This window comes from Sardina pilchardus, chromosome 2 (assembly GCF_963854185.1).
Source record: "Sardina pilchardus chromosome 2, fSarPil1.1, whole genome shotgun sequence".
NCBI classification, from domain to species: Eukaryota; Metazoa; Chordata; class Actinopteri; order Clupeiformes; family Clupeidae; genus Sardina; species Sardina pilchardus.
Window position 1 is genome coordinate 10219672 of NC_084995.1, and position 26226 is coordinate 10245897.

At 43.0% G+C, this 26226-nt stretch overlaps 3 protein-coding genes across 3 annotated transcripts in view; all 3 read right to left on the reverse strand.

Moving 5' to 3' along the window:
* Positions 1-1820, reverse strand: part of ddr2b (discoidin domain receptor tyrosine kinase 2b) — a 10298-nt gene extending 8478 nt beyond the window's left edge. The window contains exons 1-2 of the mRNA XM_062553806.1: positions 1683-1820; positions 468-574 (exon numbers count right to left, since the gene is read on the reverse strand). Coding sequence (XP_062409790.1) covers positions 468-574; positions 1683-1684 — 109 coding nt within the window. The 5' untranslated portion in view covers positions 1685-1820. The remainder of the gene's footprint in view (positions 1-467; positions 575-1682) is intronic.
* Positions 1821-2534: 714 nt separating this feature from the next.
* nos1apb (nitric oxide synthase 1 (neuronal) adaptor protein b) lies at positions 2535-16876 on the reverse strand. The gene is made up of 10 exons (XM_062553820.1): positions 16478-16876; positions 16239-16310; positions 14812-14904; positions 14220-14281; positions 13780-13888; positions 12596-12689; positions 11605-11702; positions 5420-5572; positions 4572-4737; positions 2535-3768 (listed from the first exon to the last, which is right to left on the reverse strand). The coding sequence occupies exons 1-10, from the start codon at positions 16580-16582 to the stop codon at positions 3311-3313; spliced, it is 1410 nt and encodes a 469-aa protein (XP_062409804.1). The 5' UTR covers positions 16583-16876; the 3' UTR covers positions 2535-3310.
* Positions 16877-20513: 3637 nt separating this feature from the next.
* Positions 20514-22199, reverse strand: rgs5b (regulator of G protein signaling 5b). Its single transcript, XM_062553833.1, has 5 exons — positions 22079-22199; positions 21843-21926; positions 21670-21731; positions 21379-21545; positions 20514-21190 (listed from the first exon to the last, which is right to left on the reverse strand). Exons 1-5 carry the CDS (start codon positions 22120-22122, stop codon positions 21017-21019), a joined length of 531 nt encoding a protein of 176 aa, XP_062409817.1. The 5' UTR covers positions 22123-22199; the 3' UTR covers positions 20514-21016.
* Positions 22200-26226: the final 4027 nt, after the last annotated feature.

The window sequence follows — 26226 nt, forward strand, 5'->3', positions numbered from 1 at the left end:
CGCGGGGGCTGCGGAGCGACTCAGCAGGGTAGCGGCCGCGGAGCCGGACAGCCCGGCCATGAATGGACGCCACTGTGCGCCGGGCGGCAGAGAGGCCACTGGTGGAAAAGTCCGGCGGCAGGCGATGAATGGGGCCCTTTCTGCGCACCCACGCCGCTCCTGTTGGCGTTGGCAGGCACAACAGACACCAGACCCCCGGTGGGGTGTCCAGTCCACTCGCCTCGGGCCCTCGGGTGTGTAAATGACCCTCCTGTTAGCTGTCTGGCCACTGGAGCAACATGCCACTGCATCATCACCACTGAGGCAGTTTCAGGGAATGAGCAGTTTCAGGGAAAACCATGTCAGGAATTCCATTCCTCAGACCTGTCTCCTTATGAATATGACCATAACCAACCCGGTATGTCTCAACAAAGGGCCAGTGGCATGTTAACAGTACTGGATGCATGCAAAGGACGTCAGATACTTACCTGGATTTACCTGAGGATGTGCCACATCAAACAACAGTGGGAGGACTAGGAGGAGTAATTGCCATTCCTGTGGCAACTTCATTTCAACATCTGGATAGTGATTATCCCTAAAACATCAGACAGAATATACTTAAAAGTTTAACACTTCCTCTCTTGAGAAAAAGCACCGTCTACTCATTTAACCAATATAGACATATAAAGAATTATGACATGAAATAGGTGAGGTTCATACACCCTTCCTTGCATATCAAACAAACTTCATAGCATGTTACACACACACACCACCCTCAATTCTAGATTAATAGCTCGGTCAGAACAGTAATATTTATATAACAGATGTCTTAATCCATCTGAACATGAAAGGCTTTCCATAAACATTTCAAACTCAAGCTGTTTTCACAGCTGGGCGATTTTTAAAAGCTAACTATGGGTACCTCAAAGTGAAGCTGTTGGCTTGAAAAGTAATTTTGGCAAAAAACAATGTTAGCAATAAAACTAAGAGTGTAATTCACTTGACTATATTTAAACAGAGTCCTGTTGGAGTTGCATGGTTTACTGGGACTGAGTGGAGCACAGTAGTCCTCTTGTAGAGGCAGGTAATGGCATAAAAATAAAATCCACTGTGTACATGGTGTTTATTTATCTTAGGGAAAACCTATAAATGCTGGTATGTAAGTATGTCTCCCTTGATAAGCATGGGAGGGAGGGGTGGGGGTGTTTTACAGCATATACAGTCATTCCTGAGGTGAGGGGCAGAGTTCTCACCCCTGTGCAATGTTTTACCATATTAGCTGTGTGCTCTACCTGTGAACAGTTGAGAGCACACTTTGTCTTCCCACGTGTCATGTCATATTAATGTGCCTCAAACCCGTCAATCTTTTCCCAGCCTCAGTAGATTTTATTCAGTTCATTTTGGTTGTTGATAAAATATGATTTGATTAAAATATTAGATTAACACTTTGCAGTCCAAATATAAGCATTGAGTTTCCTCTCACTCTTAAATTGTATGTGTGAGTATATGAGTTTGTTTGATAAAAAAAGGTATTCAAGCTCAAATTCAGAGATAGTAGGACACTAAATGATTCTGAATGTACAATGTAAATGTCCATGAAGTATTAAATCTAAGCCACAGATCACATAGCACTGAAAATCAGTCTGTGATTCTACTATAACACACACATTGAAAACACAGAGTAGTTAAGGGTCCAAACTTACATTTCAAATGTTCAAATCCTCAAGACATTGGTCCAGACTGTACTGATGATATTCCACTGCTGTGCGACTCATCTGGACTTCTTCAGCGCGGGAGCAGGGCACAGTCAGAAGCTCTCCGGCGAGTGGAGAAGTCGACTGAAGAAAGTTTACAGTCCGAGCAAGGCGGGAGAGATGCCAACAGCCCCAGAATTCCACCTGAAACACAGAAGGTTTCAATTATGTCCCAGAGTGGCTGTTTATAGCATACGTTTAGACGGCCACAGAGTTACTGAGAAAAAAGGAGCACAGTCCAGCCTCTAGTTTTATGCTGGGACAATACATCTGAGCCTCCCCCAAAAGGATACTGTGCACTGTAGTCAACATGGACACAATACAATACTCCTGCAGAAAGACCTGTTGCATTTTATGGGTCCACTTGTGTTTAAAAGCTAGTATTTGAATACTATCTTTTCCTTTAAATATATTGTGTGTTACTGAGCCATGGACAGACAATGCTGACACTAAAATGTGTTAATCCTCAAGCTTAAACATCTATGTATAACAATTTAGATATTTATAAAAGATATTATTATCAATTGGCATCTATGTTCATGATACTGAAATAGCTGCAGTCAACTGGTGCTGATCTGTGATTATTTTTTACTATATAATCTAAGGGAATTATAACAGATCATCATACTTCCGAAATTTCATGACAATATTAACATATTCAGTTTCAGATTCATTCCATTTTCTTCATGTTTGCATAGACAATAGAGGAGGCAATGAATAATATTTAGCTTGAGCAAATAATAATTCATCTAAAATACACAAGATGGACACAAGAAGCAACAAAAAACATTTTATTCAAGGAAATATACATATTAGAAGCAATCAACTACAACACAAGGGTCTGTGCAGACATGTGTTAACAGGGAAGGGGTAACTGTTACCCAGCACTGAACAGCTTTTGGGATCCAGATAACTCTGAAACTCAAATAACAGTGAAGCATTCTGATGCATGCTACGGTAATTCTCCAGGCATCACACTGAACTGTTATCAGACCGTAAATATCAGGACAGTGACAAGAAATGACACAGAGACAGATCAAACTGTGAACACAGACATAGGACAAAGAATTGGCTGGCAAGAGGAGTTAAAATCTTCACATACAGTCTGAAAAACTCAGTGTTACTGTTACTCAAAACAATGATACACTAATGCAATCAGCACAGAAACATGAAACAGTCAGCTAGTGATGTGTCAAAGTAAGAGCAGAGATCGTTAGCCATGTACAGTACAGTGCGCTATCATGCATTGCCTCAGAGAGAGTGGGACCCTGAGAGGGAGAAGCACCACAGGCAGAGCGGCCCACTGTGGCCACAGCACAGGGAAATGGCAGCATTGCATTTTCATGTTTGTTTACTTGTGGCTCTGACATGTTGTCGTTTGACTAACACTTGACATTAAAGACTGAGAGACTGAGAATGTACAATGAGGCTGATATCTAACACCTTCTTTACACTAAGCTACACTGCTTCAGTTGTTGCTTGGGAACAAAGCGTGTCAGAACACATTAGTAAGTGGAAACGCTACTGTATGGATCTCTCAGTGTTGCTGGTGGTCTGCTGTCTCCGCTCCGCTCGGCTCACACGTCCCCCCTCCCTGCAGTGGACGCGGCCTCCTCCCTCAGCTCGCTCAGCAGGAGCACGGACCCCTCGCCCTGACCCCAGCTGTCGCGCTCGTCGCTCTCGTCCGTGTTGGACTCGTACTCCGAGGCGATGCCCGACTCCCTGAAGCCCCGCACCTCTAGGCCGGCGAAGAGGAACTCTTCCCGCCGGGGGGAGCCGTCTACGGGGGACACCTCCTCGACGTCCCCCTGACCGGAGTCGTGGTCTTGGTCCTGGTCCTCGTCCTTGCCCATCTTGTGGTCTTGCTGGGTCGGGCCCGGGAGGAAGTGGAAGTTCTGCAGCTGGATGGGGCGGGCGTCCACTCCCAGCAGGCCGTCCTGCATGAGGGCAGAGGGGTACGGCGGGGGGGCGCCCCGCGACACAGATGGCATGGTGGGGCGGAGAGCGATCTCCAGGAGGCTGTCCTGTGAGCCCACTGGAGAAGAGAGTGTGATAAGAGTGTTAGACTGTTAAGACTATCACCTAATAGGTACTGCATAACAAGATGAGTGATATACAGTAGGGACTGACTTGAACACTGATATTTAAATGCCTGACGTGACTACTATGAAGACCAGTTTACAGTTTGAACGTCTATATATCTCCTTTCACTACAGAATGTCTTGTCTTGCTGTGTAGTGAGGTTTGTTTGAGACAAAATAGATGTGTGTCTTCAAGCTGAAAATCAAATCTGCTTCAGAGTTAGCCCAGAATGATGCAACACAACAGATCATCTGATGAATACCTCTGAAATGACAGGGCAGCTAGCTAGCCTCAGCGTGGCCAGAGCCATCCATTCTGACTGTGTAATGAGAGAGAGAGAGAGAGAGAGAGAAAGAGAGAGAGAAAGAGAGCGAGAGTGAGAAGTATATATATATATATATAGAGAGAAAGAAAGCGAGAGTGAGAAGTATATATATATATATATGAGAGAGAGAGAGAGAGAGAGAGAAAGATAGAGAGAGAGAGAGAGAAGTATATATATATATATATAGAGAGAAAGAAAGCGAGAGTGAGAAGTATATATATATATATATGAGAGAGAGAGAGAGAGAGAGAGAAAGATAGAGAGAGAGAGAGAGAAGTATATATATATATATAGAGAGAGAAAGAAAGCGAGAGTGAGAAGTATATATATATATATGAGAGAGAGAGAGAGAGAGAGAGAAAGATAGAGAGAGAGAGAGAGAGAGAGAGAGAGAGAGAGAGAGAGAGAGAGAGAGAGGCAGTCAGACTCACGGGGGGAGCGCGCGGACACACGGAGCTCCAGCTCCTGCACGTGTTTGACCAGCAGCGAGAGGTGCTGCAGGAGCTCTGCGTTCTGGAGCAGGAGCTGCTCCGCCCGGCCCTGCGCCTCCACCCTGGCGGCCACCTCCACCTGCACCTGCTGCTGGAGCAGCGCCACCTGGGAGAGCGCACCCAGAGAGTCCGTCAGCAGATGGCCTCGCCCTGACGGAGCTCGCAGGGAACACGACGCCTGATGCATACATTGATCAGCATATGGTGTACTGCATGCACATGTATGGGCACAGCATGCACTAAAATGCACATGGCTTCACGTAGTACACAAATAATGTAAAAGCAAACACACACACACATACATTGATCAGCACATGCCGTACTGCATGCACATGTATGGGTACAGCATGCACTAAAATGCACATGGCTTCACATAGTCCGGTACAGCGCAAATAATGTAAAAGCAAACACACACACATACACACACACATGCATGCACACACACAGAAGCCTTCACAAACACACATACAGTAGGTATGTTTCCAAACATTCACCATAATAACTTAGTCTACAATGTCTGCTAGTGTTTATTAGTAACACTTCTGAAGAACATTTTGAAGAATTTCCCCTGGGTTCTGTTGTGCTGTCTTGTCCTGATTATAAGTGGTGCACATCAAAAGCCTTTAGAACACCCTGACAGCTGTCACAAGCCATCACCCACTATCAAAACATCCTAACATCACCATTCATTCAAAGAGCAGAGAACAGCTGCCACTTCCAGTTTGATGTATGAATATCTATCTTTCACTTGTAGCATGCGGGTGGGAGAGATGGAGAGGTGGTCCTGCCTGGGAGCTGGCTGCCTGGGTCTTCTGCTCCTGCTGCAGCAGCTGCCTCTGTAGCAGCTGGATGTGGTGCTCTGCTGACAGGGTGGACTCCTCCGCTGCCAGGCCGCCCCACTGGGCCCGTCCTCCTGGGGTTTCCGTGGTGACCGCCGCATCCTGTAATAGATGCATTGTTCTGTGAGCACCTTTTCTTTCCCAACGGGCAAAGAGCTTGAATAGCTGCCACTGACACGGAGATTTGGAGTGCAGTGTTATTAGTGCATGACGTATAGATGTGGCGGGAGGAAAAACAGGTTTTTTTACTTTGCTTTGCTTTGCTTTGCTTTGAAAAAGCTGAAAAGGCTTATGAATCACAGTATCACCAATCTATTGGTCTGCAATGTTTTATGTTTGTATGTTGTTGGATATATTCATCAGGCCTTTCCTAGCAAGCCACTTACATTTCAGATATGTTGGCCAACTGTTTATCAGCCACAACATATCATAGTCATGCTGCATGACTCATGCACAAAACTGACATGGTGATCAGTGATTAACAAGATGACATCAAAGCGCTCCCTGGAGTGAAACTTGTAAAACATCAACACATACATCAAATATTCATGCTGACCTATCTACAGTCTGCTGCAACAGGCTGATCCGTGTGTGTGTGTGTGTGTGTGTGTGTGTGTGTACAACATAGTTACGCTTCTATCTGCATAATTGATGAAACCTTTTTTAAGTCTGGACATATGATATAGTCAACAAAAAACAGCTCTTGACTTTCCAACACACAGCGTGTCTAGCGATGATCAAAAACGTCTTTCTTGCATCAGATTATCCACTACTGCTCTAACACTTTTATCAAACACCTCACAGCTTCGACACCCTGTGCCTTCCCAACACATCCTAACCTACACACCCTCCTGCAGCAGCCGAGAACATGAGAAAAACTCTAAAAACAATCTGAGGCTAGTTAATAGAGTGACTTAAAGGTATACTATGCAACGTTTTTCAGTTAATCAATTCATTCCATACTGTTTAATATATGATTAAATGAGTCATTACCGGTCGAACAGTGTTTTTTTTGGCCGCTCTAGTGGTCTGTAGCGGTAAAACCACACTTCCAACTTCAGGAGACACCGGGCACGCACCCATGCTCTACTCCAGGAAGTGTCATGTAAAGTCTCATGAAAAGGCACGGCAGACTGACCGATTGAGGAGTTTTGTCAAATATACACGCTAAAGCTGTAGGGGAAGCTCTGAAGAGAAATATGCAAGCATAAAACGAGCGAAAATGAAAAGTGAAAGCGAAACCGGCGATGAAATCGCCAATCCTGCATAGTATGCCTTTAATAGAGTGATCATAATACATGCATTGTAAAGAGTTACAGTGGGATCCAGGAAAGAATGCACAAGCCTATTTTTTTATTTTCTACTTCTAATCATCAGTTATCATTCAGATGTAGTGACATATATGTGACATAACAACTTACAGCAAAACATGACTCATGGATTACTACTGTATGTGTAGGTATCACAACTGCTTACAAAAACTACAATGAATGTAATGCTTTTACCTCACTGCTGTTGTGCGCCTAGAAAGTTCAGTTGTGTGTGATGAACTGGCTTCCCCCCTAGTGCTAAATGAGTAGGCCTATGGGACATATTTCTTTCAAAATGGCACAAAAAAGATGATGTTAAGACAATGATTATTGATGCTTTAAGAATGTTCATTTCATAATTACCCAGATTTCCACAAAGGAAACCAGTACACAGTCACAGTAAAATGTTTTGTCTTCTTCTATTTTGCATAGTCTGGACTTGGGAACTCTGGTAAATATGGGTAAAAACTAAACATGAAATGTCAACACTCAACAGTGTAGCAGTGTAGCAAGCATGGTTTTTCAAGGCTGTTCAGGGGAATGAACTCCCCGTTTCATGATTTCATTCATAAGAGATTACTGGCTGTGAGGAAAATCCTTTTTCATCTAAAAACAGCAGTAGACAATCACACGAGAATGTCTTAGCCAAACATTGTCGCTCAAATGGCAAGATAAAACTTTGCTCGAGATCATAAAAAGAACACACAAAGTGGCGAGAGGAGATCAAGGCGTGTAGAGCAGGACCAGGAGAGGGACTGCAGAGCCCCAAATGTGACTGAGGTGGGAGCGTGGATATATGAAAAAGTTAGCAAGATAACTCCCAGTCTCAGGATGACACCTGTAAATAAGTTATATGTGAGGCTGTGCAGTTTAAACATCTTCTTGTAAATAAGAGGCTACCGTGAGTCTCTCCTCTATCTGATGCTGGGATGGCTCCTTTGAGGCATCATGTTCAAGAGACCCCAAATCAATCAAGGCTGACATATGGAAAGTGGGGTCTCTCAAAATGTTTACATACTGTATGCAAAGGCTGTTAGAGTGATCTTAGGCACTATAGGCACCTGGCTGGCCCACTGGTTCTCAACTCAGTCTTATGAGGGTAAAATACTTGGGATTTGCCTCACAAATATCATTAGGCAGGAACAGGGAAGGAACACCATAACACCATAACACCAGCGGAAGTCTGAACAGACTCTAGGTCACTTAGTCCAAACCGATCGTATTGCTTAGTTCAAGAAGACGCACATTGTGTCCTGTCACAGAGGATTAAGGAGCTTTCAAGTCGTGTCTCATAGCGCATCAGGAGAACTCCACGTTGGGTCCTGTGTCATTGGAGATCAAGTGGACGCCATGTTGGGATTTTGTCATCCTGTGGCCATCATGCGGACACCGTCGCTACTGCTGCTACTGCTGGTCTGTCTACAGGTATGTGTGTGTGCTCAGCACAACCATCCTCAAGAGAGAGCCCACATATTTGTGGACAAATCTCTAACTTGGGGTGAGGCTCAGGGGTACTGCCAGGAACACCATGTTGACCTGTCCTCCATCCTAACCCAAGCTGACCACCAGGAAATCCTGAGCCTGGACATCGACCAGAGTGCCTGGATTGGTCTCATTCTCGGACCTCAAAACTGGACATGGAGCACCGGCAGCAAACCTGCCTACTACAACTGGAGGCGTGAGAGAGGGGACTGTGCTGCAGTGACGACGGATGGACTGTGGGTGAACCTGGACTGTCGGACGGAACAACCGTTCATCTGCCAGACTGTTGAGGGGACATACGTCATCATCATCTCAGACAAAAAGACATGGTCAGACGCTAAGACTCACTGTGAAAGTAACGGGCACAGACTGGCTACTTTCAAAAACGCTGCGGCCAAACCCAGCCAGTGGCCAGACACCCCACACTGGATGGGGCTGTACAGAGGGCCCAGGGGCTGGACCTGGGTGGAGGGTGAGGGGAGTCGGGGGGGACTCGACTACACCAACTGGCACACGCGGCTGTTCTGTGGGCTGATGGCCTCTGATGGGGGATGGAGGGACGGGGTGTGTCATGAGAGCCACTGGTTTGTGTGCGCAGACGAGCAGGTACTGCACCTGATCGAGACCCCTCGCAGCTGGCACCGAGCCAATGAGGAGTGCCGGGACAAAAACATGCATCTGGTCACCATCGGCAACGGCAACGAGAATGCTCATCTTCAACTCAGGTATGCCAGCTTTGTGGGTGAGTTCTGGATTGGCCTGTCCAACAACCCTTGGAGATGGCCTGACGGCTCCACTGCCGAACTCCAACACTGGCAGGAAACGGAGCCCAACAACCACATGGACAACAATGAGGACTGTGTGTTGACGCACCAAGGGCTGTGGTATGACGTCCCGTGCTCATTCTCTTTGCCATTCTTCTGCTTGATGAAGGAGAAGCTGAGGCTGGTGACAGCGCCCTCTAGCTGGGAGGAGTCTCTGCTGCATTGCCGGGGGCAAGGCGGGGAGCTGGCCAGCATTAAGGACGAGGACAACCAGAGGCTGACCCAGAAGGTGGTCCGGGACGCCATGACGATGCATGTGTGGATGGGGCTTCGCTTCCTGGCAGGGGAATGGCTCTGGTTGAGTGGTGCGGATCTGGTGTACCATCAGTGGGCAGCGGGGGAGGGGCAGCAGATATGCCCACTTCATCACTGTGCAGCAATGGAGCGCAACACAGGGTACTGGGTGCACAGGGATTGTGAGGAGAAACTTGACTTTTTGTGCCAGCTGCCGTAATCAGTGATGTGCGTGTGTGTGTGTATTTCTGTATGTGCATCTGTGTGTGTGAGTGTTTCAAAGTTGTAGCAGTGTGCTGTAGTGCTTCAAGTTCGAGTCTGTTGTTAGGATGTGGTCTGTGTGAGTATTGTGGAGTATACTGAATGTACAACATGCTGTATGCTGGTGTGGGGTACATGTGTGTCTGGTATATGTAGATGAGCTTGTGTAGATGTGTGTGTGTTTTAGTAAGTGTGCTAATCTTATAGAGCCAGAGAGATGGGACGGTGTGACTTGCTAACCTGAGTTGATACATGAAGCTACTCATCCCACCAGTGATTAGATGTAGCGCTGAAATGGAACACATATACATTGCCTAATGTAGTTCATGTAGTATAGTCTCATGTTTATGATGTGGATTAGGTGGATGCATATTTAGCTTAAACAAAATACTAATACAACTTTCAATGTGTGAGGGTATGTTGTTATATAATTACCATTACTATAAATTATGATGTACTAAAAATGTAATTACACATAACAGACTGTAAAATATTATTTTATATGAGGGGATTTCTTTAAGTAAAACTACTTAAGTTCAATACTCAAACTCAATATTTCTTGTCATCTAGAGGGATTGGAAATATATTTACTATGAAATGTTGACACACTGAATCTTATTTCCCTCATACAATGCAGTTCATGTAATTATGTACTGTATGCATGTATGCATGTTTTACAAAATACATTAGTCAATTCAAAATTGGTTATAATTTTGCACGAAAATGTACATATTCCAAAGCTCATCTTCACTTCATGGTAATGCCACATGTAATGTCAAGTATAGCCACCACATCACCAAACAATGGTTCATAAAACTAGATGTACCATATAGCGGTACAAAACATAGCAGCTGCTCAGTGCTCCACATTCTCTCAAGTGTGTTTGCTTTTGCGTGCAGGTGTGCTTCTTTCTCTCTGTGTGTGTCACAGTCCTGTCTATTCTTTCAGCAGAAAATACACTTCAACATCGACATCTACAGTACGTCTAGTTGTTAACAGTTTGTGCTGGTGTGTGCATGTGTGTGTGTGTGTGTGTGTGTGTGTGTGTGTGTGTGTGTGTGTGTGTCTGTGTGTGTGTACATTTTTGCATTGACATTATTCACTGGGTGAGAGAAAGAGTCACCAACTTTGGCACAGCAGTTTTTGAGTTATTCCACAAAAACGATACCCTGTGTGGTATAAAATGTCTTCAGATTTGTGTACTGTATGCTTCCCACTACCAGAGTCTAAGGCAACAGTATTTCACTTTTAAGACTATGTTGATGTAGGGCATTTCAGTGCATTTTGATATACTGTAAGAACAGTCAGAGCAGTCTAGTCTAGGGCTCATGTCTGCCCCCTGTTGGTCACTTCAAGGGGCAAAAACTCCATGCTTGAAAGACGATGCTAACTTACTTAAAGCAACACTAAAGCACTTTTCCTCTGTCCCACGCACGCTATTTGTTTATCCAGCAAACAACGATGTCCACAGACAAGGTAGAGTATGTTGCATGATTTTATGAAATTATGATGTATTGCGACATCGAAGCAAGTCGCATTTGTAGTTTCTTCTGTCTCATTTCATCAAAACTACAGATACGCGGGGGGTGCTGTGGCGCAGCAGGCTACAGCGCTCGTACCATATACGGGTCCGAGTGCCCACGGGGACCCAGGTTCAAATCCGGCCTGCGGTCATGTCCCGATCCCACCCCATCTCTCTCTCCCACTTGTTTCCTGTCTACTCTTCACTGTACTATAACATTAAAGGCAAAAAGGCCAAAAAAAAAAAAAACTACAGATACGCTACCTGATCAAGTTGCATAGTGCGGTTATAGCCGATAGAGGGCCGTGAAGTAAAAGCAGAAGCGCCGTTCACCCTTTTACGAGTTGATAAACCGCCAAAATGATTTTAGAAACATTATTTCAAGGTACGAAAAACTCTTTAGCGTTGCTTTATAAGAGAGGTCTTGCTTTTGATTTGTTTAATCTATTTGTCCACCCAGAACACAGAAACACATTTCAGTAGTCTTTCATAGATAACTACCTTCTTCTCCTTCTTGGGGTCCTTCACACTACGGCTTGAGTCCTCTGATGTGCTCGCCGACACAGGGTCCCCTTCTTCCTCTGTTTTCTCCATCCAAGCTGAGGGAAACCATGAGACACATGGAGTTACATGCAGACAATGAAGTGGGGCCAAGTTTTGTCATATGTGCAGATGCCAACAGAGATGAAATCAAGGTTATGAGGTTCTCTATAATAGAAATCTCCAGAGGCTTTTCTGATAGCAGACTTCTGGGTTATTACAGGCTACAGTAGCTGAAAAACGTACCTCTTTCTTAACAATTACATCTGTAAGCCATGCTAAGAGCCTTTGACACAGATGTTCATTCAGAAAACAGCTTGACACACGTTGTTGCAGCCAGCCAGCCAGCAGCCAGCCAGCCAGCACATTCATGCCTAAACACAGAATGTTTGGGAGGCACATTCAACATAAGGGGCCTTATCGTGCACCCAGCATAAGGTGGCACAAAGCGTGACACAAGGCTTATTCTCTCAATAAAGTAACTCAATAAAGTTTGTCATGCTCTCAAACTTTAATAAACCTTGTGCCCAGGGGTGTGGTAATTAGCGACATAAGGTGTGGCCTGGCGCATAATCCAAAAATCGCTATCTTACACGGTCTAAAAATCATTACGCCACTATAGCAAAATATGTCATTCTCATTGGTTTAAAGGATGCTTTGCCCAAAAAAAACCCATGACTGATTAAGAAACGAACAACCCTTTTGCACCCAGTGCCCAACGTATGACCACAAAATATTGCCCTTAAATGAGTTGATGTGGACTGGCCACGCCTTTAATGTGTATACAATCTGCTCTGACTATCCGTTCGGAAAATAGGGCCCAAGGTAACACTTGTGCCTTTCTATGAAAAAGAGAGAATCATTGTCTTGAATAACTTAAACTGGTAAATCTGTTCAAGGTTGAGAATGACGTTAATTAATCAATAATTGAAGGAAGGATGATATGGATCACCTAATATGTTCTGCCCATCAGTGTCATCCAGACTCAGCTTGTGGCAAACCTCAAAAGCCTGACCAACAGTCCGCACAATCTCCATGGCCTGGCTCTGATATGGCAGGAAATGACACACACAGAAGAGGAGGAGTGGGACACCATAACAGAGGGAACATGACAAATACAGGTCAGAAGCTGTAGGACATTCAAAAATGTTACACTATTCAACTGGCAGAAAATCTCTGACATTTATAAAAGAGAGCAGCTGAACAGAACGGTTTATGTGGCAGCAGTGTTGTTGAAAACGATGAACCAAATAAATCATGTTTGGGATGTGTGTGGTGTACCGTATGTGGGGGGTCCCACATAGGTTTGTGCTTGTGCAGGTTTGTGTAGGGGTGGGGGAGGGGACCAGAGAGTTAGCTGGAGCACTACTGTCGGCTGAGAGATCGTGACATGCATGAGACCATGCCACAAGAAGACTGTCCTGTCACTCTGATGGATTGGCCCATTTCAAAGCAGATGAGGCCAAAGGCATTTCTCATCTGGTTGGTCTTTCCCTTATCATGGTCTCATATTTCTATTCAGGCTCTTGGAGAAATTCGTCAGTTTCTCTTTGGTATATCAGGAACCCTCAGGCTGTGAACTGATTTTCTATCTGTACACATAAATCAAGAAAACCATTTCTTGCACCATTGGGCCTGCACTTTCCAACAGAATATTTACACCTAACCTGCAATTCATAAAGATGAATAAATGATGAGCTCATATTGATTTTTTGTTCCCATATAAAGATAATATGTTGAGGAAATAGGAGAGTGTATTACAGTACATCAGAGGGCCTTTTGCATCATCAGATGAGTAGCCTATCACATCAAGCTTGTGGCAGCATGTCACTTCAAGGACTGCAAAGTCATGTTATCTAAGAGTTCCATATACTGTATAGTGGTTGAGTTCTTCACATATGTCATGTTCCATACTGTACTGTATTTATGTAAACTGTATGGACAGGGGTGAATATGGTAAAATATTACATATACACACTAACCATTTCAGTGGGGGGTGGGAGGGGACGTTTTGTGGCTACATTATCTAACCTTCTAGGAATAGATCTAGGATTAACTAACTGTATTAGTATAAATTACCACTACATGGCAGGATAGAAGTCAAAGTTTAGAAGACCACCATGAGAACTGCATTACCTTTCTCTTACATTTAAAGACGTTGCAACGGAACACTTTGCTCTGGCCATCTCGGGCTATATAGCTGAAGATTTTCAGATCTTGAGAGTCATGAGAGACATAGAAGATCCTGAGTGAAAGGGAAAACTCAGTGAATGGCAACAGATAATAATCTCCATGGAAACAACCAGTATGATTACATCTGCTTTCTCTGTTCACCCTTTTTCTCCCTTCCCCCCTGAGTGCCTTGTCCTCAGCGATCATTTGCCTTTACAACATAAAGGTCATCCACTAGACAAATGTCAACCTGCTTAGTAAATAATGTCAGGCTTCTGGAAAATCTCTATAATGGGGCATTTTAATTAGCTTTTGACTGAACAGATTTGCCATCTGACACTGATACGCTAGGGCTAGGCTACCCCTGCTATACATGTATGTGTAACACAAAGTGCATAGCCTACCTGTAAATAGGATCCTGGATCAGAGTTATGTGGTGGCTGTCATCCCATGTCCTGTCTTTGATCTGTTAGAAACCACTCTGACATTAATCTCACTCAAATAACATGGCTGAAACGAACACTCACATTTAGGTTGTATTCATTAGTGATGTCCACTGAGATGCTGCGGTAACGAAGCTGGTGTGTGTTATAGCTGTTTATCACCCGGAGAGAAGAAATACTATTTTGTGATTGGCTGGTGGGATGGCTATTCATTCTGAATAACGATGAAGTAAAGCTGGCTTCTTTCTAAATGGAGAAGCTTGTTTCTTTTGCGTGTAATAAAGACATGACTATTGGCTACAGTATAGTGGTATAGTGGTATAGTGGGTGATAAGCGAGATAACGGCCGCCGAGGTGTTCTGTCATACGGGATTAATGGACTCGGGTGGAGGAAACTCCCCTCCACTGGGCGTCGGTGAGTTCTTTGCATCTTGCCTTCGTCCATTAATTCTGTATAACAGGACACCTCGGTGGCCGTTGTCCCTTAAGAAGACAATGGTTATCTGCCTCAAAACCATTTCCACTTCAGGCCTAAATTGAAAACTTTCCTTACCTTTTTTTTGGTCTGAAACATGACCTTGACTCCATCTACAGCCACCATTAAACTGACTTTCTTCTTCTTAATGTTCTTCACTTTGAACTCATACTGAGAAAAACAAATAACACGCAATGTTTTGCTCATTAGACATTTCAGATCTAAACAATATCCCAGAGGACAATATAAAATTCAAGAGGAAGAGATCATATTGAATCAGACTGATAAACAGATCGAATAATGGTGCAATTTTAAAATAAATATTATCATACATGGTAATACACTAGAAGCTAATTGTGCAATACAGGGTACAACCCTTAAGTTACCATTACTCTCAAGCAACCCGTATACTGTACGTTTAGAATCATGTGATTAAAGAATGCTTTTGGACTAGTCTAAAAGAAGGCCTACTTCTATGTTCTAGGTGGTTCTTTTGGACTAGTCTAGAAGAAGGCCTACTCCTACAGTATGTTCTAGGCGGTTCTTTTGGACTAGTCTAAAGGGAGGCCTACTTCTATGTTCAAGGTGGTTCATGTGAGCCTCTGCAACAGCACAGATGAAATAGGCTCAGATCGTTTGAAAACCACAGTAAACTGAACATAAACAGATGCTTCTGCTGCCTGTCACTGCCTTGGCCTGCAGCAAAACAGTAAACATAAGCAAACAAGTGATTCACAAGGGAGCCAGCAAATGCTTACAAGATTTGGCAGAGGCTCACAGAACAAAGTGGCCTCCCTCACAGAGATGTTTTTCTGGCTCTTCCAAGCTCTTCCAGTACATCACTTCTATCAGCCAGATATCAGAGGCTGTATGCATGAGCTTACTGATGCTATTTAAATTTCACATGTTAAAAAACACTCTCACATCACAGGGCAACAAACCGGACCTGACAACTACATCCCAAGTATGAGATGCATTTATCAAAGGCTGTTTCTCATCGGAGACAGCCAGGGAACATTTTAAATATTACAGACCTCTCCTCCGGCAGGACAAGCAACTCTTAAGTCTGTTCTGGTTTTTTTTTTTGTGGGATGGGGAATGACCCTGTTTCTCTCTCTGACATTCAGACCTTATGTCACCTACTGAAATTAATGTTGGAACTGGATGAAACTATTTTTAAGGTGAAAAATCCAAGATCTACAAAACCATGGCAAACTACAGTGCTCCATAAACATGACTACACCTATTTCTCACTAATCTCAGTGAAAGACTGATATTGTGCTATGATTTGAGGTATGGGCTACCTCAGCACTGATGTCCTCCTCCTAGAATTATTATTTTTAGAAATTGCCATATGAAGCCAGACAACTGGATTATGTTACAGATGTGTTTCCTAACAAACAGTTTTAATCAATGTTGCCATTAAAATTATAGTAGTCAAGAGTGTGAAGCAAGTTGGGCATGCGCTAGCCTATGCGTATTTATTCAGAAAATGTACGGCTTACACGTATTCTTCTCATCGCTGCCAGTATGTCCATCCGGTTATTGGGTCTCACAACGTCCAAGCTGCCAATATACTTTGAAGATAAACGAGAAAAAAAGGGACACATTGGCCCATATGTTTCAATTGTGTGAGAGCGACCAGAACAATGTACATAGCCTGCATGAAGCAAGCAACTTACAAGGTAACTTAGACGATACATTTCAGTTTCAAAGCCATCACCTGAATAGACAGCGACTTTACCTTCACTTCAAACATCACGCCGCGCTTGAATGCGTCCTCATCGTGCATCGGAATCCTAAGGTCTTGCGCATCATCCACCAAATTGTACCTTGTTTTCTCCGGCATTGTGGACACTGAAAAGTTTTACCTGAAAGCTGGATTCTTTCAAGCCCAAAGCCAGAGCAAATATCTTTGCCCATAAACCACCGTCATCATTCAGAAACAAGACGAAGGCTGAGACGTTGAGGAATTATTGTTGCTTTCTCTGAAATTATCCATCTGATTCACTCATACTCATTAAATTCAACCCAATAGAACATCGCATCCAGTGTCACCGAACAAATCAAATTAGCGTCGATGATAACCCGAGAATCCTACTGTCAGAACCATAACACTGCGTCCTGATGCATCGTTTCGTACGTAAAGTAATAATTCACCGCGACGTTCATCTGAGAGGAATTCCACCTGTTCCTATTGGAGTATCACGGATTTAAGGAGGGCTGATGGAGACGCACGAGCATTGTCCGTGGTTGGAATATGGAAATCAAGGTATAGCCTACACTGCCATCTACAGGTGTGAAACTCGAAAGGCACTACAATCTGTTAAAAGTAACAACTTGCCAGAGACAATTGCCCGTATTTATCTATTTTAATACAATAAATAAGGGTAAAATCTAAAGTCTAAAGGTTGCAATAGATAAAACATTAAACTCTGGCACATTAAACAGCAGAGTGTGTTTCATTCTTGCCAGTTATACCAAAAATTCTTCTTTTTAAAATGTTTTCATTCTCATACGCATGTTATTTTGTATAGTGCAAAATACAGAATATTATACTTTGCTTTGACTGCTTAAAGTTTGTCAGTCCAACAAGGCTAATGATAAAAAGATTTCTCTTAGGCCAGTATCATACTGTTTTATTTTTACAAAAAAAGAATACGTCTAGGCTATAGGTTTCTTTTTTTTTTTTAGATATTGTGGGCTATAAAATCTAAAAACCACATTTGGAAATGTACAGCTGAATTCTCTGCTGCTAGCCCCAGTGAGCTGTTCGGCAGTGCTGCGGCCGGTGTTTGTGTGATGCCTCTGGCACCCAGTGAACACGTGCCTCCAGCTGACACCTTGTTTTTGGCAAGGTTTGACACTTTTCCTGAGGCTTCGCTTTGTGAGATGTCAAGACATAACCTGCGTCAGCAGTTTCAAAATAAATATGGCTTCTATAAATAGGCGCACTCTACGCCGTGAGATGAAAGAAGCGCACCTTGACCCAAAGCAATTTCACATTGGAAATAAGTCGAAACAGACTGTTTGTCACCAAACGTGCTGTCACTGTGCTTGCTGGGCCTGCCGAGGACTAAAGGCTTTGTTTTTTCACACTGGTTTGTGTCACTCTGACATCTGCTCAAGTATTGCTATGGCAACCTCATGCAAGTTAACATCAGCCTAGTCCTGAGAAATGCTGCATCACCTGTGGACTAGGACAGACAGCAGAGGAGAGCAGCAGCCACTGAATATGGACCTTTTTACACCTCTCTGCTGGAGCAAATATTTTCCCTCCTTTGTTGGAAACCGTGATGGCATATCAAAACAACTTAATCAGAGGATTGCCACAACCATGTGCAGAAAGTAGAATTTTATCAGTGTGCTTGCTGAAAGCATTTTTTTGTTATTCCTTTTATGCCCACTTTTTTGGCCTGCTCCTGCTCCTAGACCTTTTGAGATATTGCCACAGGTCCATATCCGGAAACCGGAGTAGTGTGGAAATTGAAGATGGTGTCACTGGCCCTTGTCATTCTCCCACTGCATTTGATTTAATAGAAAGCGAAACTAAACTTTCACAGGTGACACATTTTGACCGATCTTCACAAAACTTGATGTACATGATCCTCAGACCAAGCTTCTCAAAAGTTACTAGAATGATTTGGGATTTTCGAAAACATTTGTCCATCACAAAGTTCTCTCGACTCGGTTCTCTTGTTCTCCATCAACCGTGAGACCTTATATAAAGAGATGTGTGCCTGATAATGTCCAGTGAATTCATTTAGGCTCAGATATCTTAAGGACCACTCATAGAAGTAGGATGCATCAGAGCTCTCATAACAAAGGGTCGAATACTTAAGTGAATGGAATATTTCTTTTTTTTTTGCCCCGGTTGCACTGTACTGTATCTTATCCATCAGGGTCCTCTAAGGCCTTCTTGGGTGATAAAACCAGGAGTCAACACACCCATTTTAACAAGCTACTGGAAACCCACAGGATATTTCCAAATGATGTGTGTCCCTACGGCAAAAATATCACCTGATTACCTGACATCACTGATGTCATCATTAGTGTCATACCATATGGAACATCAACTTACGATTCATACACAGGGGGTAGCCATGCGCCGTGTGGCACTGCATTGTACAGATTCTTTATGCCATATCAATCCTTATTTACTACCCCATGCACTCATTTGATGTCTCCACAGCTTATAGAGGAATAAGCCAGCGTGGCCTCTTGAAACCAGCCCTCTATCTCTTTGCACAGCCTGCTCATCTCTGTCCCTCTAAAGAGGCATCTAGTAAATGATGGGAGGCCACACAAAGGGATCACAGCAAGCTCCGTTAAATCCACGAGAATCCAAACAGAACCTGCTAAGGGAAAGAGTGCTGACAGACCCTGTCAGGTGAGACTTCAGTCACCTTGGATGGCACTGTTATCATGGTGGTCCCCATTTCCAGCATTGCTTGATAAGCTTTGATGCTTGGCCATTGATAGAAGTTGTCATATCACACAGGGTAGCACTCACCTTTAAAACTTAAGGTGATCAACTGAATGTATCTCATCTCCATCTATTATCAGTGAGAGAGGATCATGATGAGGTCAGGCGTTGGTTCAAAGAGGGTTGAGAACCACTAACAGGTGAGCAGTGGTTGGAAATTTGACCCATTTCATTTGAATGTGGGTTCTGATCCCACGAGGCACAGCAGAGGTGTCTTTATTTTAGCCAGTCTCTTCAGCAGTAATGTAAAGAGGATATCCAAAAAGCTGCTTACGCTTTAATGGAGAACCAGACACATATATTTTAACTTAAGCATTATAGTAAGTACTTATAGTAAGCATTACTATATACTTACTTATAGTAAGCATTATGTCACCAAAGTTCTCTTTTTATGAAGAACAATTTGTACGTTTCAGCCAACAGTGTGGTTTTGGGTCAGTTGTGTTCAGGCTGCACAATAGCAGAAACACCATTACCTTTTGATAAAGCAAAGCCATGTGCCACCCACTTGGCACCCACATCTTCAGCCTTATGAAAAGGTTCAGGCTTCCCCTTATCACCTCAGGCTTTTCAGACGGACACTCCTCTCTGTGCTGAATGGATAGAGAAGTGTGGATGAGACCTCAGGGTGTTATACTGTACATGTAGGTTGAGACATGCAACCTGGGCATTGGCAATCTTCTTATTGATGACTCATGCTGGGGACCTATTCTCTCTCTTCCTCCCACTCTCTGTCCCTCTGTCCTCTCCCTCCCTCTCTCTCTCTCTCTCTCTCTCTCGCCCCCTCTCCACTCACCTCTCTTGTGACGAGATGGCTCCTGCTGTTGCAGCGAGGTAAACAAGGACTGAAGAGGCGTTGAGTGGGTGATCAGTCTCCATGGAGACCTGCCCCCACTCGCTGGTGTTTCCCTTGAAAAACATCTTAATCTCATTTAATATGCCAGTAAAAGCTGTTTGTTTCAGCCACTGACTGCTTTCTCGTGTGTGTCATTTAGCCATGTGTGCTTGGGGTTGATGCTGGACAAGCCTTTTCTCATCACAAAACACTAAGTGAGGCCAAGTAAGGTGATGAAAGAACATTAATGAATGTTTTGACAAATAGAAAAGAGTTGGCATTGGCTATTCTTTTCTTATGGTTTCTATCTGATTTTGTTTGAGCTAACAATAAGTAAATAAACATTTTAAACACATAATAAGCACAATTCACAATCTGTTGCAGTGTTACATTTTATTCGTCACAGCTCAAAATGCCTTTCGTTTTTTTCCCATAAAAATCTGAAAAAGCAAGATCATTTTGACATTTTGAGGCACATAAATAACACAATAAATACCACATTCATCTTCCAATAACATTAATAAATAGGTGGCAAGGAGCCCGACAGTTCAAACTGAATAAATAAATTAACAGGGAGATTGATCCCTTCAAATGAGGCTGCGCTGCCCCGTACTGGGGTCAGCTGAGTAGTTCTCACTCTGTCCTTGTGCTACACGCTCCTGTTCCAGGAGGGAACATCGTCAGCACTCCTCCGTTTACTTTTCCAGTCAGCCCCTCCAGGTGCATGTGTGCTCTCCGGCCCTTCTATTGAAGGTCAGTGGTGGCCAATCATCACGCTCAGCTCTGTGGAGCTGCCCTGACTGTTCCTGAGATGGATAACTGGTGCCTCTTCATAGCTCGTAGCCATGAAGTTGCCCCTAACCAGCGAGGAGTTCCAGTTATGTGTGGGTAGCGTTCTGCTTAAACCACGTCTTTGTTTTTTAACTTATTGTGCTTCTCCAACTCTGCCTGGTGGAGGTGGGTTAACCGGCCAGCTGGCGGCTGAGCTCCTGGCAGGCGGCGGACTTGAGGAAGCGTGGGTAGCAGTCCTTCTCCATCAGGGAGTAGATCTTGCTCCTGGCCAGGTCAAAACAGGAGGTGGTGGGGGTTTCCAGGTTCTTCACAGTGATGGTTTTAGTCTCATGGTCAAGATTCACCTGGTTAAGAGAAAAGAAGACGTGTTTTAATTGTTTGCCAGCGCAGGGGAGAGTAAATTGTGCTCTTTTAGAACTGTCATGCAGTCATGCTATCAGTTACTGGTAATGTGTGTCATACTGTATGAGAAGACACAGCATGCAAGATAAAATTGTGTACGCAGTAGGTGTGTCATTAAAAATATAATCACCTCTCTTGGAGCATCACAGATGATGAATTCATTGTAAATCTTTTTAGCCTTGGCAGGCAGGTCGGAGGGTGACTGGGTGTTGATGTAGTCTTCACACGCCAGGTAGAAAGCCAGGTTCTCCTCACTGTACTCCGACATCAGAAACGCCTGGAAGGCATGCAGGCTTTCTGTGAGGAGGCAGAGGTAGAGGAAGCGTGTTAGACTTCATGTAAATGCTACCAAGTTAGTATTCCAAAAAAGAGAGACATATTCTTTATTTTCAGTGCAGCTAAACACAGCTGCAGTACTCACGTTTGTCTTGTAGTAGCTCTTGAAACGACTCCTTCCATGCCAGTGAAGCTTCAACTATCTGCCTGAAAAGTGAATGTGTATAGTCCATGAGTATCATCAAAGATAAACTTCTGAGTTAATACCTTTGCTGGATAAGTATTACTATTAAGTCATTTTAATCTTAATTGTCTTACCTTTGCATGCCAGTTTTCTGTCTAATCAGACCCATCTGTTTTTTATGGAGAAGACTTCCCAAACGAGATTTCAGTTCCTTCGCTCTAAAGAGTGAGTAAACAAGCAATCGATCAGTATCATTACAGTATCATACCTCATGTCTTAAACAAACATGTGCAGGATTGAAACTTGTGTACAAAGGTGTTGTAACAGTATATGAAAATTAAACAGCACAGAAAAATGGCAGAAAACATACCTCTCTAAGCAAGCAGATGGTAGAGATTCCAGTCCTCGGCACATCGTGTCAGAATGAGCTGTGTGTTGCTGATCACAGTGGATGGCGACAGTGCTCGATTGCCTGTGAGTGTATGAGTGAGTGGATTACTTTGTTTCTGCCTGAGGAGCCTGAGGAACTGCCTTTTTATGCTGTAGACTGGCCTGTGACATCACAACACCCAGCCAATAGGAAGAGGGCAGTGGAAGTGGGGGTGGGGGGGTCTCTTAGAGCAAAGCGACTTGCTGTGATTTATCCTCAAACCACCAGCTTCAGACCCATGGGACTGTGATCCAATGAGCGTAGTTTTGGACTCCCCCAAATCTATTTTTATTCAGTTAGATTAGGACTCTTTATGAAATATTCAGATTGCGAAAATGTGGAATACTTTGAGATGATCTATAGATAATTACTAGATTGTCAAAAGTAGTAAGACATAGTTTATAAAGAATGCCATGAAATCCATGAAATATGAGACAAATTAGAAAGCTTAAACCATTCTTGACTGATTATCTTTTTGCTACAAATCATGCTTCTTAACCCTGTAAAAGTATATAAGAAAGTGTATGCTAACCAAATGTAACCTTTTTTGACTGAACTCAGCACAATATGTGAACAAGTATGATGTGAGTGAACTGAGAACTGTGGGTGATAATATATGTTACCATGCAGGTATTATTAATTGTTATTCTCCTTAATGTAGCTGTACCATGCCATTGTTATTATGATATGATTGATTGAATTGACATTATTGTAATTTGCTATTCATATTTATTTTCATTGTTTTATTTAGGCTATTGATTGAATTGACATTGTTAATGCTATTCTTCCTAATGTAGTCTGAGCAACTTTTAAAATTGTTCACTGCTACATTTAACTATTATATTGCTTTTATTTGTATGTTGCTTTGTGTCAAGTGTCTGTCAAATCCAATAACCATAACCATAACCATAATCAATGGAATTAATGCAGGGGGACCAGAGCAGGGAATTCCTAGGAAGAGCCTCATGACGCCCGCCCCCGCATGGCTGCCCTGCTAGCCAACCGGTCAATCAGGCTGACCCGAGCAGCACCAGCGTGCTCATCACACACAGACCTCCCTGAGCTCTGTCGCCCACACGCACAAACTCAAGTCAGAGCCAAGTGGTGCAATTGCAGCTGTAGTTTAGTCATGCAGTATGTTACGTACATGCTTGGGGTGGCCTAATGAGAACTTTAGCATGATGCCTTGTCTCCACACAAGATATTTGTTGTGGTCATGATTACTGTGTGTCCCCGTGAAGCACTGTGAGGTAAGAGCAAATGCCCAGTTGCTTCCTCAAATAGAGGTCTCATTTGGAGATTATTTTTAAAGCTTGACTGCCATAATGTATTCTTGCGAGTACACCCATGATAGGCAAGTGGAGGGCAAATGTTTAATTGATTAGGATGGGGTTGAATATGTAACATGAATGAAAAATGGAACACTTGTTAATCTTTTTGAAGTTCATGGACTAAATGACAATATCATGGGATACAGTATTGACCAAATAAAGTATTGACAAATGACATACTGTCACAATATCTTGTTTTGTTGGGGTTCCAGATTATTTTTTAATTATATGGATATATGGACGTCAGCACATAAATGCTGTATATCTTATGGATTAATTTATTTTGTGGTGCTGGAATAATAATCAGATATTGATCAAAATGTGTCAGCGATGCCCCCATGGGTAATTATTCTTCATTTTGCCCTAGTGGAAGAGCTGGAAATTTCCATTCTTCTCATTTCCTGTTCAGTGGTTGAAATAGCACACAACCATCAAAGCCACACCATGGCAATGACATAATTTGGTAACGACCTGCTCCAGAGTGTTGAAAAGAACACTGCATGTTTACTGCAATTGCACAGTAAATCTGAAAAAGCGAAGGAGAGTGTTACGTCGCCCTCCTTTGGGACCACGCAACAAAGCAACAACCCCAATCCAACAACCCCAATCCAACAACCCCAATCCATCCAAAAACCCCAATCCATAAACCCCAATCCAACAACCGCAATCCAACAGAGGGCAAACCTGCAGTGAAGAGGGCAGACAGGTTCTTATCCACTGCCTCGTTGTCTCTTCAGCCAATTAAATGGGAGCACACTTCCAATAATGATCCCAATCTCCTTCAACATCGACCTTAATTTGAAGACTGAAGAAGCAGAGAGACACAAGAAAACACAGCACAGCATGCAACACAGACAGCAAGCAACTCAGGCCAAACAGATACTGTACAATACATCACGGCTATAAAGTGTAACAATTGATGTAAATCAAAATAAATCTATGTATCTGAGGACGTAACAGTAGCGAATGACAGAGTGTGCCTTCACTTGTTTTGCTAGTATTTGGGACACTGTGACTTAAGAGCATGCGTGCCACATTCCACCGGATGTGTCCCCTTGGACATTCTATTCAAACTGTGCTGAAAACATGTTTTGATTAAGGGAACACTGTACAAGGCAAACATTTATCCAAGATGAAGATGAAGATACAAATATTTATCCCGTGAAGAATGTAGACCAAGTCTCCAGATCCAGCTGCATCTAAAATCCAGGATTTTTATTAAACATTTAAGAGAAGCCTCTGATGGCTGAAGATGACAGAATCAGCTGGGGATTCATCAGCCATTAGTCATCCTGCATTCCCGTAAAGGGGGAAACGGTCAATGCAGACCATTAATATCCTGTTGGAAAGGCCTGAGATGTATTACCATAACTACACTGTCCAGCTCAGCATACCCAGTGTAGGGGGAAGCTGGTGCTCGGAAAAAGAGACACATGTTTACCCACAGTGCAAATGAGATTAGGTTTGGTGTCAAGGTGCTATGTGTGAGCAGTTCATTTCTGTTTAAAATGTTATAACTGCTGCCTCATATTGTGTCATAGTATCATAGTCATGATGTCATTGTAGAGCTGAATTACAAAATGTGAGTATATGTTCCTTAAAATGTATTAATCTTTCAAGAAAGTAAGGGAAAGCTTATAGGGGTTTACTTTTCAAGCCTCTTCTCCACCTTCTTTAAATAGCCTATATACAGTACATACAGTATAAAGTAGGGCTGTCAAAATAACTGATTCATTTAGATTAATTAATTTGAGATAAAATAACTGACAGAACTAACAGATTAATCGATGACCTTTGACCCGGAGCCATTCTAGTCAGTAACCATTAGACCGTAAAATGGGGAGACGAGAATGTGCTGCCTGGATCATTGATTGGCACTTTACTTAAAAGAAAACGGCCTGACGGTGTTACTGTAAAAAGAAAGTGTTGATTAAAACAAAGTCCTCTGCAATGTCTGCAGCACAGAATTTGCATATCACCGGAGTTTGTCAACTCTTAAGTACCACATTACTGCAAAGACATAGTATTGACATTGCGATTTTGCGATTACATTTTATATGCGATTAATTATAGATTCATTAATCACAGAGTATTTAATTAATTAGATTAAAAATGTTAATCGATTGACAGACCTAATAACGTTGTTATATCTTGACACAGTTTTTAAGCCCCATTGACCTAGATCAGAGAAGTACCTTGATGAGAGATGAGGTGGTTTTCATTTTCTCTGTGGTGTCTTATTTCAATCTCTTTTGATGCCTTCCAGATTACCTGCATCTTGTTTGCAGCACATTCATCTGATGCTAAACTAAATGCCCAGAGTGTTGTTTGGTCTGCCTGCAATTGGGTCAAGTATTCAGAGGATAAGAAAAAACTAATAACCAGACCCAATCATGTTATGTCATTGCAAAGAAAATCACCTGTAATGTACATAATTCACCTCATTGTCTGGCTCGTATCCGCCACACAGTGAATCATGGGGGGGGGGGGGGGGAAGCAAGAGAAACAAATACTGTGTCTGTGAGCCATGTCATGAATACATTTATGGGCCATCTCTTCAGTGAAGCATCCATACTGATAGAAAGTAGTTCATGAAGAAGTATCACGACTAAACAACTTCTGCATAAGAATTCGTAATACTGTACTGTATGTTGCCCAACTTTCAAATCACAAGCTGAATTCTGCAACTACTGTATGACTTTTATCAATATGTCACCACATACAGTATGTGACACAGTCGTTTTGTCTTTATCAAGA